Here is a 14,896-nt window from a genome sequence, read left to right on the forward strand (position 1 = left end):
TGACGATGACTTTGGAATAAAGTTGAAACACGGTACCATACAGAAAACTGCTATAGTGGCGAGAATCTCTCGTCCATACGTAGTTTAAAAGAGATTTGACTCGTGTCCAATCTTTGTGGGCTTGGTGCGAGTTCTAATTTCGTCCAAGTCACATGTTTTTTATGTTGGGATAAAAGCGCGCGAGAGATTCGTATTATCAACACTAGAACATCGTGAGGTTTCAAATATTCAATTTAACTGACAAGTAGAGGTACTTGTGGCTATATAGCGAAGGATTAAGTTCAAAATTCATGCTGCAATATCGCATCTTATAAACTATAAAAAGTCGGCAATTCATATCAGGAATCTTCTAGCCTGGCGATGAAAAGCTTTTGGAAACGTTACTTTACGTAACTTTAATTCAACATGAAATATTTGTATCGTATGGAAACAACGATAAAAGCAGAAAATTGCCTTAAAACTCCGTCGGCTGATACTAAAATTCTAATAAGCTGCCCAACTTTTATAAAATAATATTAACTCGTGGAATATTAATTATACATTTTACAAGAGATAAACAAAATCATTCAAAAAAATATCTTTATTAATTGCATATTGACTTAACTAGTAATATATGTATTTGAATTTTTTTGCGGCACGATATTTCCACGACTGCGCGAATAGTGCATTATTATTGATTTTTAAAATCACGTGATAAATATGTGAATAGTTTTTAACTATTATTTATACTTTTTAACATAAGACGCTAAGATTTGTGCACTTCATGACCACTATATTGGTATGTTTATGATTGCAGTTTTTCTTTTATCAACAAAATGATACGAAATCATTTTAATTTATTGAAGTATGTTTGCGATTTAATGTCGTTGGTTCTTTTTCTAGTTATATTGTTGTCGAGTTTTCTCGATCAGGTCTTCCAAACCTAATTCATAGTGTACATTAATTGCAAACGCTCTCCGGAACATATTTTCCCCTCTTTCATATTCCTGCAACTTCATCAAAGATGTGGCATAGTTTTTGAGCAAGTATACCTTACCTTTGTTTGGAGTTAGCCCTAACTCTTCAAAAACATTCAAAGCAATTTCATAATTTTCCCTTGCAGCCTTGTTTTCTTTCATTTCTAACAGCAAATCACCCAAGACTTTATGACAATCTACTTTAAGGGGATGTTTTCCAAGAAACTCGTCTACTAAAGCTATAGCTTTCTTATAGTAATCTTTCGCTCGCTGGAACATTTCGTTCCCTCTTTCATATTCCTGCAACTTCATCAAAGATGTGGCATAGTTTTTGAGCAAGTATACCTTACCTTTGTTTGGAGTTAGCTCTAACTCTTCAGAAACATTCAAAGCAATTTCATAATTTTTCCTTGCAGCCTCATTTTCTTTCACTCCTAACAGCAAATCACCCAAGACTTTATGGCAATCTACTTTAAGGGGATGTTTTCCAAGGAGATCGTCCACTAAAGCTAAAGCTTCTTCATAGCAATCTTTCGCCATAGCAATCAGTTCATTGAAACTTTTTACTTGGTGACGTTGTATGCTCTGATATTTTCTTAAATCACCAAGCATGAGAAGAGACAAAATCACGTCAACTTTCGTCAAAGGGGACGAGTTCTCTCTTTCCATGTTTTGTTTCCTTAAGTCACGCGATTCTTCAATATTATTAGCAGCTTTTTCAAAATATTCTCGCTGTTTGTTGGGTTGCTCATTTTTGTCTTTTGATTTTTTGAAATAGTATCGACCCAACTGGTATTTGAAATGTGCTTTAAGTAATGGTTCGTCATCTGCAAATTCACTTCTATTGTAATCATCGATGACTTTCTCCATTTTTTCGAAATAGCCATCGGACAGCCATGATTTTCGACCTTCATGATCAACCAGAATGCAATCAAAATCAATCTTTTGTCTTATTTTCCCGTGCTCTTCTGCTAAGTCGGAGCAAGTTAGTACAAATTTGATCAGTATCTCTTCAGAAATGATGCCATTGATGGCCGTATTGAAAAAGAATCTGCATGACGATTGAAATAAATCGATTGTCATCAATATTTGTGAAACCTCTTCACTCCTTGTGGAACAGATGGAAAAGACTTTTTTGATATTTTCTGCTTCATTTTTTAATCTCTCTCTTCCATCAATGAAACCATCTTTTGAATAACTTTTCAGTGTTGCATTGTGACAAATTTCAAGGTAATGCTGAATGTGCTGAATGGATATATCATTTGTTTGCCCTTCAGGATTCATCCTTACATGTAGAGCGTTCTTTTGTTAGGTTCTCTCCTTGGTCCAGGTTACATCTTCAGATTATATTTTCTATTTTAAATGCAAAATAGTTTAGTTGATTTGTGTTCACGTCAGTTTGTTTGTCTGTACGTCGTGTTTTAATTCTCAATTCACAAAAGCTTCTTTATGATTTTATTAGAAACATTTGGATAAATTATACATGTTCATCGCATTCGTTTGGTTGTGAGTGTTTGTGACGATCGACTGATCGCCATTGATGGAATTTCAAAATTATGTTATTGCTGTTGACAAATCAAAGTTTAAAACTGTTTTTTCACATCGTTCTTATGTTATTTCAATAATTATAAAGATGCTTAACCTGTTATTGAACTTCCTCGAGTCTTGATTTGTCACAGGTTTAAATGTTTTTTGTAATGCATCTGTATTCAACTACAATTTTCACATGATGCGCGCACTATATATGATTTTTGCTGAGTTATTTTGCAGCCTAAGCAATTTTAGTTCTTATTATCAATTGTATAATTAAATCCACATGAAACACACAGCAAATTATTGGAAGCATTCATTTTTTTGTAAATTATACAATAGTGGTGATTGCGAAATATCTCAGTTGTGTATTGTATTTCTCGAGACTTTATTAGTATGAGAATGTAAAAATCTTGTACATGTATATCCTGCTGAACCATTATTGTTTTAACATACGAGGACAATTTTTTACATCAGAGTTCATACATATATTTTATGTCAATTATGAGTAATTTGATGTGGAAAACTTTTTTCCTTACATATTCATTATATTGTTTGTCTGTATGTTGTGTTTTAAACCTCAATTTACAACTATATACATGTGTTAGTTTATATATGTTGAGATTGCATTCGTAGGGTACAAATATTGAGCGTTTGTGACGATGTTATGATCCTCGCGTTTCTTAGTCATGTTGCCATAGATACCGTCGAATCGATGAAACGAATACAAGTGTTCTTGCGCTATATTTTATTATTAAATATTATATCTAAAATACGCATTCTTTATTATGAATACAAAAGCTCTGCATTCAGCTTTTCTAAGCTGTGAAATTGCCACCCAAATATTCATAGCGTCGATTTGATGTTGTGAACACGAGTCATCACTGTTGATGGATTTTCCAAGATATGTTATTGCTATAAATATATGGTTTACATCCTTCTTATATTATGTTCATAATTATAAAGATGCTTTACATGTCATTGGTTTACTTCAAGTCTTGACTTTTCAAAGTTTTAATGTTCTTATTTAACTACGATTTATTTACTTACGCGTCTTCAACTAATTTCACATATTATGAACTTCTTAAGGTTTTTGCCGTTTTAGTAACCTTGGAAATTTCATTTATTATTACTTGATTTTGTATTAAAATCCACATGGAGTCCACAAAAAATGTCGGAAGCCAGCAATGATCATTGCTCTTTTCAACTACCATTATATTTTAATTATGTATTGTGTTAGTAAACAGTATTTATTATAAATACTGTTTATAAATATTATAAATACTCGAAGCAACGAGGCGAAAGCTCAATAAAAATCACTTAAAATCCGGAGAAACTTTTATCTTTTATATATTAAATGCCTGGATTGCAAATTTTCAAACTTATAAAATCGACATATGGGATAGATATCCTCAGAAGAACGAGAAAATGGGAATTATTCGCACGTAAAGAGTCATCAACATTGGAGCAGCTTCACTTCCTACACAAATGCAAACAAGAACGAATCCTACCAAACAGCATCAACTATTGACCACCATTAAAAACAACTCACGCTCAACAAATTGCACAATCAAACGGCCGCCGTATGTTAAACGTCCTCACATCAGATGCCCACAACCGCTTACGAATCTACTGTCATAAACTACAAGAACATCGAGAAACCGTAACAACATACACTACACAATCAGACGCCAAATCCATTAATGAAGCCATCAAATAAGCAACATCCGCATATAGAACAAAACGACACCACGAACTTCATCGAAAATTACAAGAAGCCAGATCTGACAAACAACTCCATCCCAACACAGACGAATTTGTCACAAACATCTCGAACAAACCACTAACCGAACAGCAAACTAAAATTTTAAACAAAGGATTAAATTACAACTTTAAAGACGCGAACAAACTTGACTACGTTGCCGACCTGGAATCCGCTTTAAAGTACACCAACTTAACAGACCAAACGAAAGAAGACATTCGTCACAAAATCACAAATAACCTCTGCCACAAACCACCTGTCACCCTAAACTACGAAGAACTACGAGCAATAAAAAACCTACAAAACGACGACCAAATAATCATATTACGAGCTGACAAAGGACGCAAAACAGTTATCATGGACAGATCAGAATACATCGACAAAGCCAAAACCCTCCTACAAGACACCACCGCCTACGAACTTCTCCACACAGACCGCAGCAAAACGACCGCCAACCGCGTCAACCAGAAACTGAAACAACTAAAAGACAAAAAGAAACTAAACGAAAACGACTACAGACGAGTCCGACCCAATGACGCATCCACCGCCAAATTCTACGGACTACCAAAAATCCACAAAGAAAACAACCCACTTCGACCTATCGTATCGCTTCCAGCATTAGTCAAAAATTCCCCTCACACCATCAGAAAGTGCCACCACTTTCCTCGCCAGTATTGAAAACATTAAACTACGACCAGACGAAATCATGATATTCTAAGACGTGACATCACTCTTCACATCCATACCACTAGACATCGCCAAACAAATTACAAACGAACTACTCACAAACGACAAAACTTGGCAAGCTACAACACAACTACACAAAAATGACATCCTAGACTTACTCAACCTTTGCCTCTCCACTGAATTCACCTTCCAAAACACATACATACAGACAAATTTTCAGGCACACCATGCAGGATCACCACTATCCACCTTCCCGCAGAAGCTGCCATGCAACACCTCGAAACACAATCAGTCACAAACAACACAAACATCAGACTATGGAAAAGATATGTCGACGACATCTTTGCCAGTCAAGAAAGACAAAACTGAACAAATCCTACACACCATAAACAATACCACAAAGAACATTACCTTTACTAAAGACGAAGAGCACGACAAACAACTTACCTTCCTCGACATCCTACTAACCAAACAGATGACGGTACACTAAACACACAAGTATACCGCAAACCCACCCACAGACCAAATACTGATTTCAACAGCAATCATCCAACACAACACAAAATAAGCTGCATTCGAACACTTTTCAACAGGATAAACACTCATTGTAATACGGAAGAAGCCAAAAAAACAGAACGCAACTACTTATACTCCACATTTATTAAAAACAATTACTCCTAGAAATCCTCCACAAACCAACGACCAACGGAAACACCGCCGACATCATGACCGACTCTTATCATTAATCGCCCACAAACCACATTAAAACTCAAATCATGTTTCACCAAACATAAAGACAAACAAAATTCATGATAACTGACGCGATCTACATGATACCATGTAAAGACTGTTCAAAGCAATACATAGGACAAACATCTAAGAAAATTGAAACAAGACTAACAGAACACAAAAACGCCATAAAACGACGTGATCCGAACTCACTACCGGCAGAACATACCCACGGAAACAACCACACATTCGACTGGACAGAAACTAAAGTACTCGGACGCGCACAGACTAAACACGCACGCGAATTTAAAGAAGCTTGGTACAGTAAAGACAACGACACAATAAACAGACATATCGACATACCCATCATATACTCACAACTAAAGAAAAAGGACAAAAAAACTACAAACAACACCAAAACTAAAACACTACACTCTAATATTATTAACACCAATCATATTCACAATACACCAAAACCCATGGCAACGTATTTCACCCCATCCAATCACATTAATCCACCCACTAATCCAATTAGACGCTCTAAACGTCTCCAAGCTAATAAAAGCACGTGTAGATAAATATCCTCATTCTGATGAAGGCTCGAAGGAACGAGTCGAAAGCTCAATAAAAATCACTTAAAATCCGGAAAAACCTTTATCTTTTATATATTAAATGCCTGGATTACAAATTTTCAAACTTACAGTATTTATTATATATATCTCATCTGTCATCAATGTAAGGATGTTAAGATCTTGTAAATGCATATCCGGCGCTACTTGTTACTTGTTCCATGAAAGGCAATCAAAGTCCTTATATACTTTGTTGTTGTGTTTTCATCATGAGTGATGTGATGTTTGAAACTTCACTTCAAATTACTCCAGTGTCGTGTTTTCAAGTTTAAATGAATTTCCGTTGGGTCTTTGAGCAAAAACTATATTTGCAGTAAAAACTGAAATTCTAATAAGCTGTCCAACTTTTATAAAATAATATGAACTCATGGAGTGTTAATTATACATTTTACAAGAGGTAAACAAAATCATTCAAAAAAATATCTTTATTAATTGCATATTGACTTAACGAGTAATATATGTATTTGAATTTCTTTTTGCGGCACGATATTTCCACAACTGCGCGAATAGTGCATTATTATTGATTTTTAAAATCACGTGATAAATATGTGAATAGTTTTTAACTATTATTTATACTTTTTAACATAAGACGCTAAGATTTGTGCACTTCATGACCACTACATTGGTATATTTATGATTGCAGTTTTTCTTTTATCAACAAAATGATACGAAATCATTTTAATTTATTGAAGTATGTTGCGATTGTGATTTAATGTCGTTGGTTCTTTTTCTAGTTATATTGTTGTCGAGTTTTCTCGATCATGTCTTCCAAACCTAATTTATATTCTGCATTAATTTCGGACGCTCTCTGGAACATTTGTCTCTTCATATTTCTGCAACTTCATCAAAGATGTGGCATAGTTTTGAGTAGTATACCTTTCTTTTGTTTGGAGTTAGCTCTAACTCTTCAAAAACATTCAAAGCAATTTCATAATTTTTCCTTGCAGCCTCAATTTGGTTCATTTGTAACAGCAAATCACCCAAGACTTTATGACATTCTACTTTAAGGGGATGTTTTCCAAGAAACTCGTCTACTAAAGCTATAGCTTTTTTATAGTAATCTTTCGCTCGCTGGAACATTTCTTCCCCTCTTTCATATTTCTGCAACTTCATCAAAGATGTGGCATAGTTTTTGAGCAAGTATACGTTTCCTTTGTTTGGAGTTAGCTCTAACTCTTCAAAAACATTCAAAGCAATTTCATAATTTTTCCTTGCAGCCTCAATTTGGTTCATTTGTAACAGCAAATCACCCAAGACTTTATGACATTCTACTTTAAGGGGATGTTTTCCAAGAAACTCGTCTACTAAAGCTATAGCTTTCTTATAGTAATCTTTCGCTCGCTGGAACATTTCGTCCCCTCTTTCATATTTCTGCAAATTCATCAAAGATGTGGCATAGTTATTGAGCAAGTATCCCTTTATTTTATTTGGAGTTAGCTCTAACTCTTCAAAAACATTCAAAGCAATTTCATAATTTTTCCTTGCAGCCTCGTTTTGTTTCATTTCTAACAGCAAATCACCCAAGGCTTTATGACAATCTACTTTAAGGGGATGTTTTCCAAGGAACTCGTCCACTAAAGCTGTAGCTTCTTCATAGCAATCTTTCGCCATAGCAATCAGTTCATTGAAACGTTCTACTTCGTGACGTTGTGTGCTCTGATATTTTCTTAAATAACCAAGCATGATAAGCGACAAAATCACGTCAACTTTCGTCAAAAGTGACGAGTTCTCTCTTTCCATGTTTTGTTTCCTTAAGTCACGCGATTCTTCGATGTTATTAGCAGCTTTTTCAAAATATTCTCGCTGTCTGTTGGGTTGCTCATTTTTGTCTTTTGATTTTTTGAAATAGTATCGACCCAACTGGTATTTGAAATGTGCTTTAAGTAATGGCTCGTCATCTGGAAATTCACTTCTATCGTACTCATCGATGACTTTCTCCATTTTTTCGAAATAGCCATCGGACAGCCATGATTTTCTACCTTCATGATCAACCAGAATGCAATCAAAATCAATCTTTTGTCTTATTTTCCCGTGCTCTTTTGCTAACTCGGAGCAAGTTAGTACAAATTTGATCAGTATCTCTTCAGAAATGATGCCATTGATGGCCGTATTGAAAAAGAATCTGCATGATGATTGAAATAAATCGCTTGTCATCAATATTTGTGAAACTTCTTCATTCCCAGTGGTACAGGTCGAAAGGACGTCTTCAATATGTGTTGCTTCTCTTTTGAGTATTTCTCTTCCACCAATGAAGCCATCTTTTGAATAACTTGTCAATGTTGCATTGTGACAAATTTCCAGGTAATGCTGAATGTGCTGAATGGATATATCATTTGCTTGTCCTTTAGGATCCATCCTTATGTGTCGAGCGTTCTTTTGTTAGGTTCTCTCCTCGGTCAAAGTTACAACTTCAGATTATATTTTCTATTTTAAATGCAAAATGGTTTAGTTAATTTGTGTTCACGTCTGTTTGTTTCTCTGTATGTCGTGTTTTAATCCTTAATTCACAATAGCTTGTTTATCAATTTATTACAAACTTTGGATAAATTATACATGTTCATCGCATTCGTTTGGTTGTGAGTGTTTGTGACGATGAACTGATCGCCATTGATGGAATTTCAAAATAATGTTATTGCTGTTGACAAATCAATGTTTAAAACTGTTTTTTCACATCGTTCTTATGTTATTTCAATAATTATAAAGATGCTTTACCTGTTGTTGAACTTCCTCAAGTCTTGACTTGTCACACGTTTAAATGTTTCTTCTAATGCATCCGTCTTCAAATACAATTTTCACATGATGCGCGCACTATTTATGATTTTTGCTGAGTTTTTTTGTAACCTAAGCAATTTTAGTTCTTATTTATCAATCGTATAATTAAATCCACGTGAAACACACAGCAAAATGTTGGAAGCATTCATTTTTTTGTAAATTATACAATAGTGGTGATTGCGAAATATCTCTGTTATGTATTGTATTTCTCGAGACTTTATTAGTATGAGAATGTAAAAATCTTGTACATGTATATCCTGCAAAACCATTTATTGTACACGTATATCCTGCGTAATAAACTTGCTAAATTGCTTGATGGGAATATTAGAGAGCTTTAGCAAGAGTACGACTACGACAACGAGTACGAAGTTAGACCGTGTAAGAGAATGGCACGAGGAAGTTTGTTGTCGTTATCGCTTTGTCAAAATTTAGTTTTAGTTGTAAACAACAGAACGAGCCTTTTTATTGTGTAAAACACCGAACTTTGCGAAGCAGCTACGGCTCTATTTGTCAATAATGATATCAACTAATCGGTAATACTGATTTTGCAAGAACATAGGACTCTTTAGAGTGAAAAATCTTTACTATTTTAAATTTTATGTACGATATATTTATACGATTTTATTGTTTGTTTACCGTTCACTTTGCGTACGAAATACATAAAAGTTTTGCAGGTCATATTTTCCTTTGAAATGTACATATGCGCTCAAAAATGTTCTAAAGTAAAGCCTGGATGCTCAAAAATAGTACTGTAAACTAATTTCTTACACAATGAAAAAATATACCTACTTTTTTTGCTTAAAAAGACATCGTAGTCGCGACTACGAATTTTTTACAAAACATCGTACTCGACAGATTAAACACGTAATCCTTTTGTCGGCAAAGGACAGGATTAGTCAATATAATTAATACAGACTCCATGTCTGTACTTAATTATGTCTCCACTTAATTAAATTGACTAATCCTGTCCTTTGCCGACAAAAGGATTACGTGTTTAATCTGTCCCTGTTTTAAGTGTCTCTGTTTTACATGATACGTAGAATTATATATATAAAAGTGACAGTTAAAACAAATTCTTCAATTTTCTTCGCTCGATGCAGCTAAAATCAGATCTGGATATTCTTTGGTGAGGTGGTTTCTTACAACGAAATGCACAGAACATGCATGTACGTAATAGCTTTGACGGCTGTCTCCATGCTATCAAAAGAAAACCTTTGAATCCAAAAAGTGTGCTGTTTAATCGTAAAATTACTCGAGAAGTGAAGTTACTTTCTAGATTGAATCATGAAAATATTGTTAAGTAAAAAGAAATTTACTGTGAATAATGTATCAAAATTTTATAACATAAGCGTTGAAAGCGAGGTTCAATTTAGACAATCCAAGATTCAAGGCTTATTAAATGTTATCTTAGTAGAAACTATTATAAGAAATTAGAAAATCTCCTTTTTCCACGAAGCCCACGGATGCTCTCGTTCATGATGAGAACAATTGTAAAAGGTTAGGAGTAGGAGTAAAAAACGTGTTTACAGTTGGTTTAAATTATAATTCAAGAAGACAGAGGTTGTTTGAGCCTTTGCAGTATCCTTGGATGTTCTAGTTTCTTTTATGATAAGAACTCTTAAACGAAAGGTAAACAAAAAGATAAAATTCGAAAGCAAAAAATCCAGTTTTCGGTCCATGGCTTCCGATACACCGAGATATTTGAGCACTATAGCGTCGCATGTTAATTAAGGGAACCAGATAATCCTTTTTTGCCATGAAGCGCTTGCATGGTTTGCTCGTGATGCATGAGAAACAGCAAATGAGAAAGTTAAATCAGAAAGATATAAACCAATAAAAATTGCATAAAACATGTTGAAGGTCGTCTTATATTATAGGTGTTAGGAAAGGGCACAGTGTCAGAAGAAGTTAATTAAAACATTGCTTTGTTTATTTTATGAGAAAAAATAAACAACAGATAAAATTCTAAAGCAAAAAAACCCCGTTTTCGGTCCATGCTTCCCGATACCCTCTTAAGCGTAAGGCACTAGAACGCCGCATGTTAACGTTTCGGTAAGAGATTTCGGCCCCTCCACGCTATCCTCCTTGGGAGATGCAATAGCAAGCTTCCGCCCATCAGACCCCGAGATCGCCTGCGATAGGCTTTGCTCGGGGTACGCAGGGAGAGTGCGGTCGCCACCGAAGTGTGGGCCCCTAAGCCACTGCATACCTAATCGCACCCAGCTTCCACTGCTAGTTGACATCTACTATACCTAGTATTGGCTTTATATATATATATACAAAAATTCAAAGCCTTACGAAAGTTGTGGTATTAATGTCACTACTGCGCATGCGCAGATTGTTTCTTTGATAATTTGCGACTAAGTGAGCTAATTGCCACAAATGTAGTGCAAGTACATATAGTTAGTCGTTGCCATGACTATGAAAAATTGGTCAGTGGACTGCGCATGCCCTAGCGCATGCGCAGATGATTTATATTAATTTGCTAGTAAGCATGCTATTTATTTCAAAATTGGTGCTGGTAGATGCAGTTGGTCGTTGCCATAACCATGAACCTAGGCAGCTGGTCAAGTCGACTGCGCATGCTCGAGCAGACTGCGCATGCGCAGATAGTATATCTGAAAATTTGTTACTGAACGAGCTAATTACTCCATAATCTGTACTAGTCATCCAGTTGGACGTTGCCATGACCATGAACTTGGAAAGTTGGTGGAGTTGACTACGCATGCTCAGATGTGATTCTAAATTAATTTGTGACGGAGCTAGCTCTGAAATTGGTGCTTGTATATGCGCTTAGCAAATTTTCAATCATATATTTTTGTCATGCTCTTTGTCTTCTTAAGCTTGTTAGACAAATGCATATCAAACTTATCAACACTTTGTTACGGCACTTGTAAAGTCTGCGACAATGTTAGAGATGTTTTAATTTTTCTCTATAACTTTGTACCTGCATATTGCATGTCATAACCAAGCTTTCCTTTGATTTGACGGAAAATGGTTTTTATTCACTCTTACACCTTCTGCCTTTATAATTAGACGTTCTGTATTTCTAAAATAAGATTTACAAATTCCCCAAGAGCATCTACTTTCTATTTTATTGCCACTATTCTACATAAAAAATGCTATGTCCGACCATTTGATTGTCTGAATTTTGTAATTTGATCTCGTATTTTTTCCTCTTATGTGTTGTGTAGCGATGTTTTTATTTTCTTGACCATCATGACCAATTTTACATGGAATAAAACAACATTAACTACGTTGAGATTATAACTTCCTCAATTTTCATGTTTACATGAATCTGATTTTTTTATGTTTGCAGTTTGCATCAAATATCACGAGAAATGATTCTGCTCCATATCGTACAGTGACGGTACGAGATGCTTTGTCAGATTTACCAGAAATCAGAAACGGTGCAAAGGCAATAGAAATATCTTATGATGGAGATGCGCAGTCACACTTCCAGAGACAGGTTGATACCTCGCTATCCCGCTTCGTAGTAGTCTTTCATATATGGAATTAACTTTGTTATCGATAGCCATTTATAATTTTATTACATCTGATATCAGATCTTCACACTATTCTTAAACTGCATTAAATACAACATAAAAGCTGACAATTCTGTTTACAGATCCGTATGTATAATGAAAACACCGTGTTGCGTGATCACGTGTGCAAAGAGATGACGTCATTGGTCGTTGCTAGGATACAGCGTATTCCCCAAGTACCTGGATCCGATTGGCGTGACTTACCGAACATATGTGTTCGCCTGGCAGATGGGAAATATACGGAGAAATTGCGTTACACACATAAGGATAAAAAGAATGGCACTAGTTCATCCGGGCAACAACGTGGTGTATGTAGCTGTGTTGAGGGTGCCCCCTGTGATCCACAGGATAGACAATTTAACACCCTTATCCCATGGTGTTTACCTCATACTGGTAACAGACACAATCACTGGGCTGGTCTCTATGGAAGACTGGAGTGGGATGGCTATTTCAGTACGACTATAACGAATCCTGAACCGATGGGAAAACAGGTGACCAAAACCTGTCAATTTTCTATTTTTATTGACTTTAAAAGTTTGAGATTTATTTTCTTTAGGGACGTGTTCTTCATCCCTGCCAACATCGAGTTGTGAGCGTGCGTGAATGCGCTCGTTCCCAGGGTTTTCCAGATACTTACTGCTTTAAAGGAGATGTTCTTGATAAACATAGACAGGTATAAAGACTGTAGTGCGCATGCCTTTGTGTGACTCGGACCCAGTTCACACATTATCCCTTGATTTTGAATATGGTGTGAAAGTCGTACGGTTTGGGGTCGTGTTTATACTACGCTGGTTTGGAAAAAATTTAAATGCTAACAGTAATTGAAAGCAGTATGTTTATCTGCATGAGTTTGATTTGAAACGGTGTGTCTATCTGTAAGAGTTTCATTGAAAACAGTATGTTTATCTGCATGAGTTTGATTGGAAACGGTGTGTCTATCTGTAAGAGTTTCATTGAAAACAGTATGTTTATCTGCATGAGTTTGATTGGAAACGGTGTGTCTATCTGTAAGAGTTTCATTGAAAACAGTATGTTTATCTGCATGAGTTTGATTGGAAACGGTGTGTCTATCTGTAAGAGTTTCATTGAAAACAGTATGTTTATCTGCATGAGTTTGATTTGAAACGGTGTGTCTATCTGTAAGAGTTTCATTGAAAACAGTATGTTTATCTGCATGAGTTTAATTGGAAACGGTGTGTCTATCTGTAAGAGTTTCATTGCAAAACAGTATGTTTATCTGGATGAGTTTGATTTGAAACGGTGTGTCTATCTGTAAGAGTTTTATTGAAAACATTATGTTTATCTGCATGAGTTTAATTGGAAACGGTGTGTCTATCTGTAAGAGTTTCATTGCAAAACAGTATGTTTATCTGCATGAGTTTTATTGGAAACGGAGTGTCTATGTGTAAGAGTTTCATTGAAAAACAGTATGTCTAACTTAACCATATGAATTTTATGGCAATTTTGCGAAACCTGTTAAAAATACGTGGTGTAGCCTGGCTATTCAAGGAGCCTTATATTATATCATAGAATTTTGCAACAGCATCTTGTTAAATCTTTGTTATAAAGCATATTGATATGCTAGATCAATGTTATATTTTTTTATTAGATTGGTAATGCAGTACCACCTCCCATGGCCAAAGCTATTGGCTTGGAGATCAAGAAATGTTTGATAAATTCGGCAATCAATCAAATTCATCTACAATAGCACTACACATCAATTTCAACTTGATTTAATCCGCCACTTCTTTAGCTTATAGTTTTAATCATTTTTGCCATATTTCTTTTCTCAATGTGTTAGAAAGAGTTAGTGATGTAGGTTTATCTAATTGCTAGAGACTTTTATGAAGTGTTTTAGTCCATTTTTCCAAATAGTAGCAGATATTTAAATCGATTTAACTTTTGTACTAAGTTTTATATTTTCAATTTTTCTAACTGTCGATGCTTTACACAATTTAAATAGAAAAATAAAAGCTATATTTTTATGTAAGAAACAAGGCGTTCACTGTACATGATCTTTGGTCGACAAAAAGTTCAGCAAGTTCGGATGACATATTTTAATATTTATTTATGTTATTTAATATTTTAAGTGTGGCGTTATGGAAGCGTTTGTTGAATTTACTTCCAGAAACAATAACTAGCATGAAAATATCATGGAGAATGATTAAGTTTGAAAAGTCAATTGAAGACTAAAAATTTACTATCGTATATCTCTAGTAGAAAAATATCCCTCACAATTGCATTTTATAATGCTTAAGACCGATGATTTGGAAAACAGAAAAATGA

At 35.0% G+C, this 14,896-nt stretch overlaps 3 protein-coding genes across 3 annotated transcripts; 1 reads left to right on the forward strand and 2 right to left on the reverse strand.

Annotated features, from left to right (window-relative positions):
• Positions 1-565: 565 nt before the first annotated feature.
• Positions 566-2,714, reverse strand: LOC124447858. Its single transcript, XM_046998854.1, has 2 exons — positions 2,599-2,714; positions 566-2,309 (listed from the first exon to the last, which is right to left on the reverse strand). The coding sequence occupies exon 2, from the start codon at positions 2,238-2,240 to the stop codon at positions 879-881; it is 1,362 nt and encodes a 453-aa protein (XP_046854810.1). The 5' UTR covers positions 2,241-2,309; positions 2,599-2,714; the 3' UTR covers positions 566-878.
• Positions 2,715-7,118: 4,404 nt separating this feature from the next.
• On the reverse strand, positions 7,119-9,182 carry LOC124447962. The gene is made up of 2 exons (XM_046998953.1): positions 9,006-9,182; positions 7,119-8,717 (listed from the first exon to the last, which is right to left on the reverse strand). The coding sequence occupies exon 2, from the start codon at positions 8,646-8,648 to the stop codon at positions 7,119-7,121; it is 1,530 nt and encodes a 509-aa protein (XP_046854909.1). The 5' UTR covers positions 8,649-8,717; positions 9,006-9,182.
• Positions 9,183-10,670: 1,488 nt separating this feature from the next.
• On the forward strand, positions 10,671-14,604 carry LOC124447963 (DNA (cytosine-5)-methyltransferase 1-like). The gene is made up of 5 exons (XM_046998954.1): positions 10,671-10,694; positions 12,385-12,534; positions 12,694-13,101; positions 13,167-13,283; positions 14,220-14,604. The coding sequence occupies exons 1-5, from the start codon at positions 10,671-10,673 to the stop codon at positions 14,316-14,318; spliced, it is 798 nt and encodes a 265-aa protein (XP_046854910.1). The 3' UTR covers positions 14,319-14,604.
• The last annotated feature ends 292 nt before the right edge of the window (positions 14,605-14,896 follow it).

Source organism: Xenia sp. Carnegie-2017, unplaced genomic scaffold, assembly GCF_021976095.1.
Source record: "Xenia sp. Carnegie-2017 unplaced genomic scaffold, XeniaSp_v1 HiC_scaffold_23, whole genome shotgun sequence".
Taxonomy (NCBI): Eukaryota; Metazoa; Cnidaria; class Anthozoa; order Malacalcyonacea; family Xeniidae; genus Xenia; species Xenia sp. Carnegie-2017.

Excerpts from the sequence above, each read along its gene's own strand:
- LOC124447858 (XM_046998854.1), bottom strand. The coding sequence starts at position 2,240 with ATGAATCCTGAAGGGCAAACAAATGATATATCCATTCAGCACATTCAG.
- LOC124447962 (XM_046998953.1), bottom strand. The coding sequence starts at position 8,648 with ATGGATCCTAAAGGACAAGCAAATGATATATCCATTCAGCACATTCAG.
- LOC124447963 (XM_046998954.1), top strand. The coding sequence starts at position 10,671 with ATGATAAGAACTCTTAAACGAAAG. Across the intron at positions 10,695-12,384 it reads TAAGAACTCTTAAACGAAAG|TTTGCATCAAATATCACGAG; the intron begins GTAAACAAAAAG and ends TTATGTTTGCAG. Across the intron at positions 12,535-12,693 it reads AGTCACACTTCCAGAGACAG|ATCCGTATGTATAATGAAAA; the intron begins GTTGATACCTCG and ends TTCTGTTTACAG.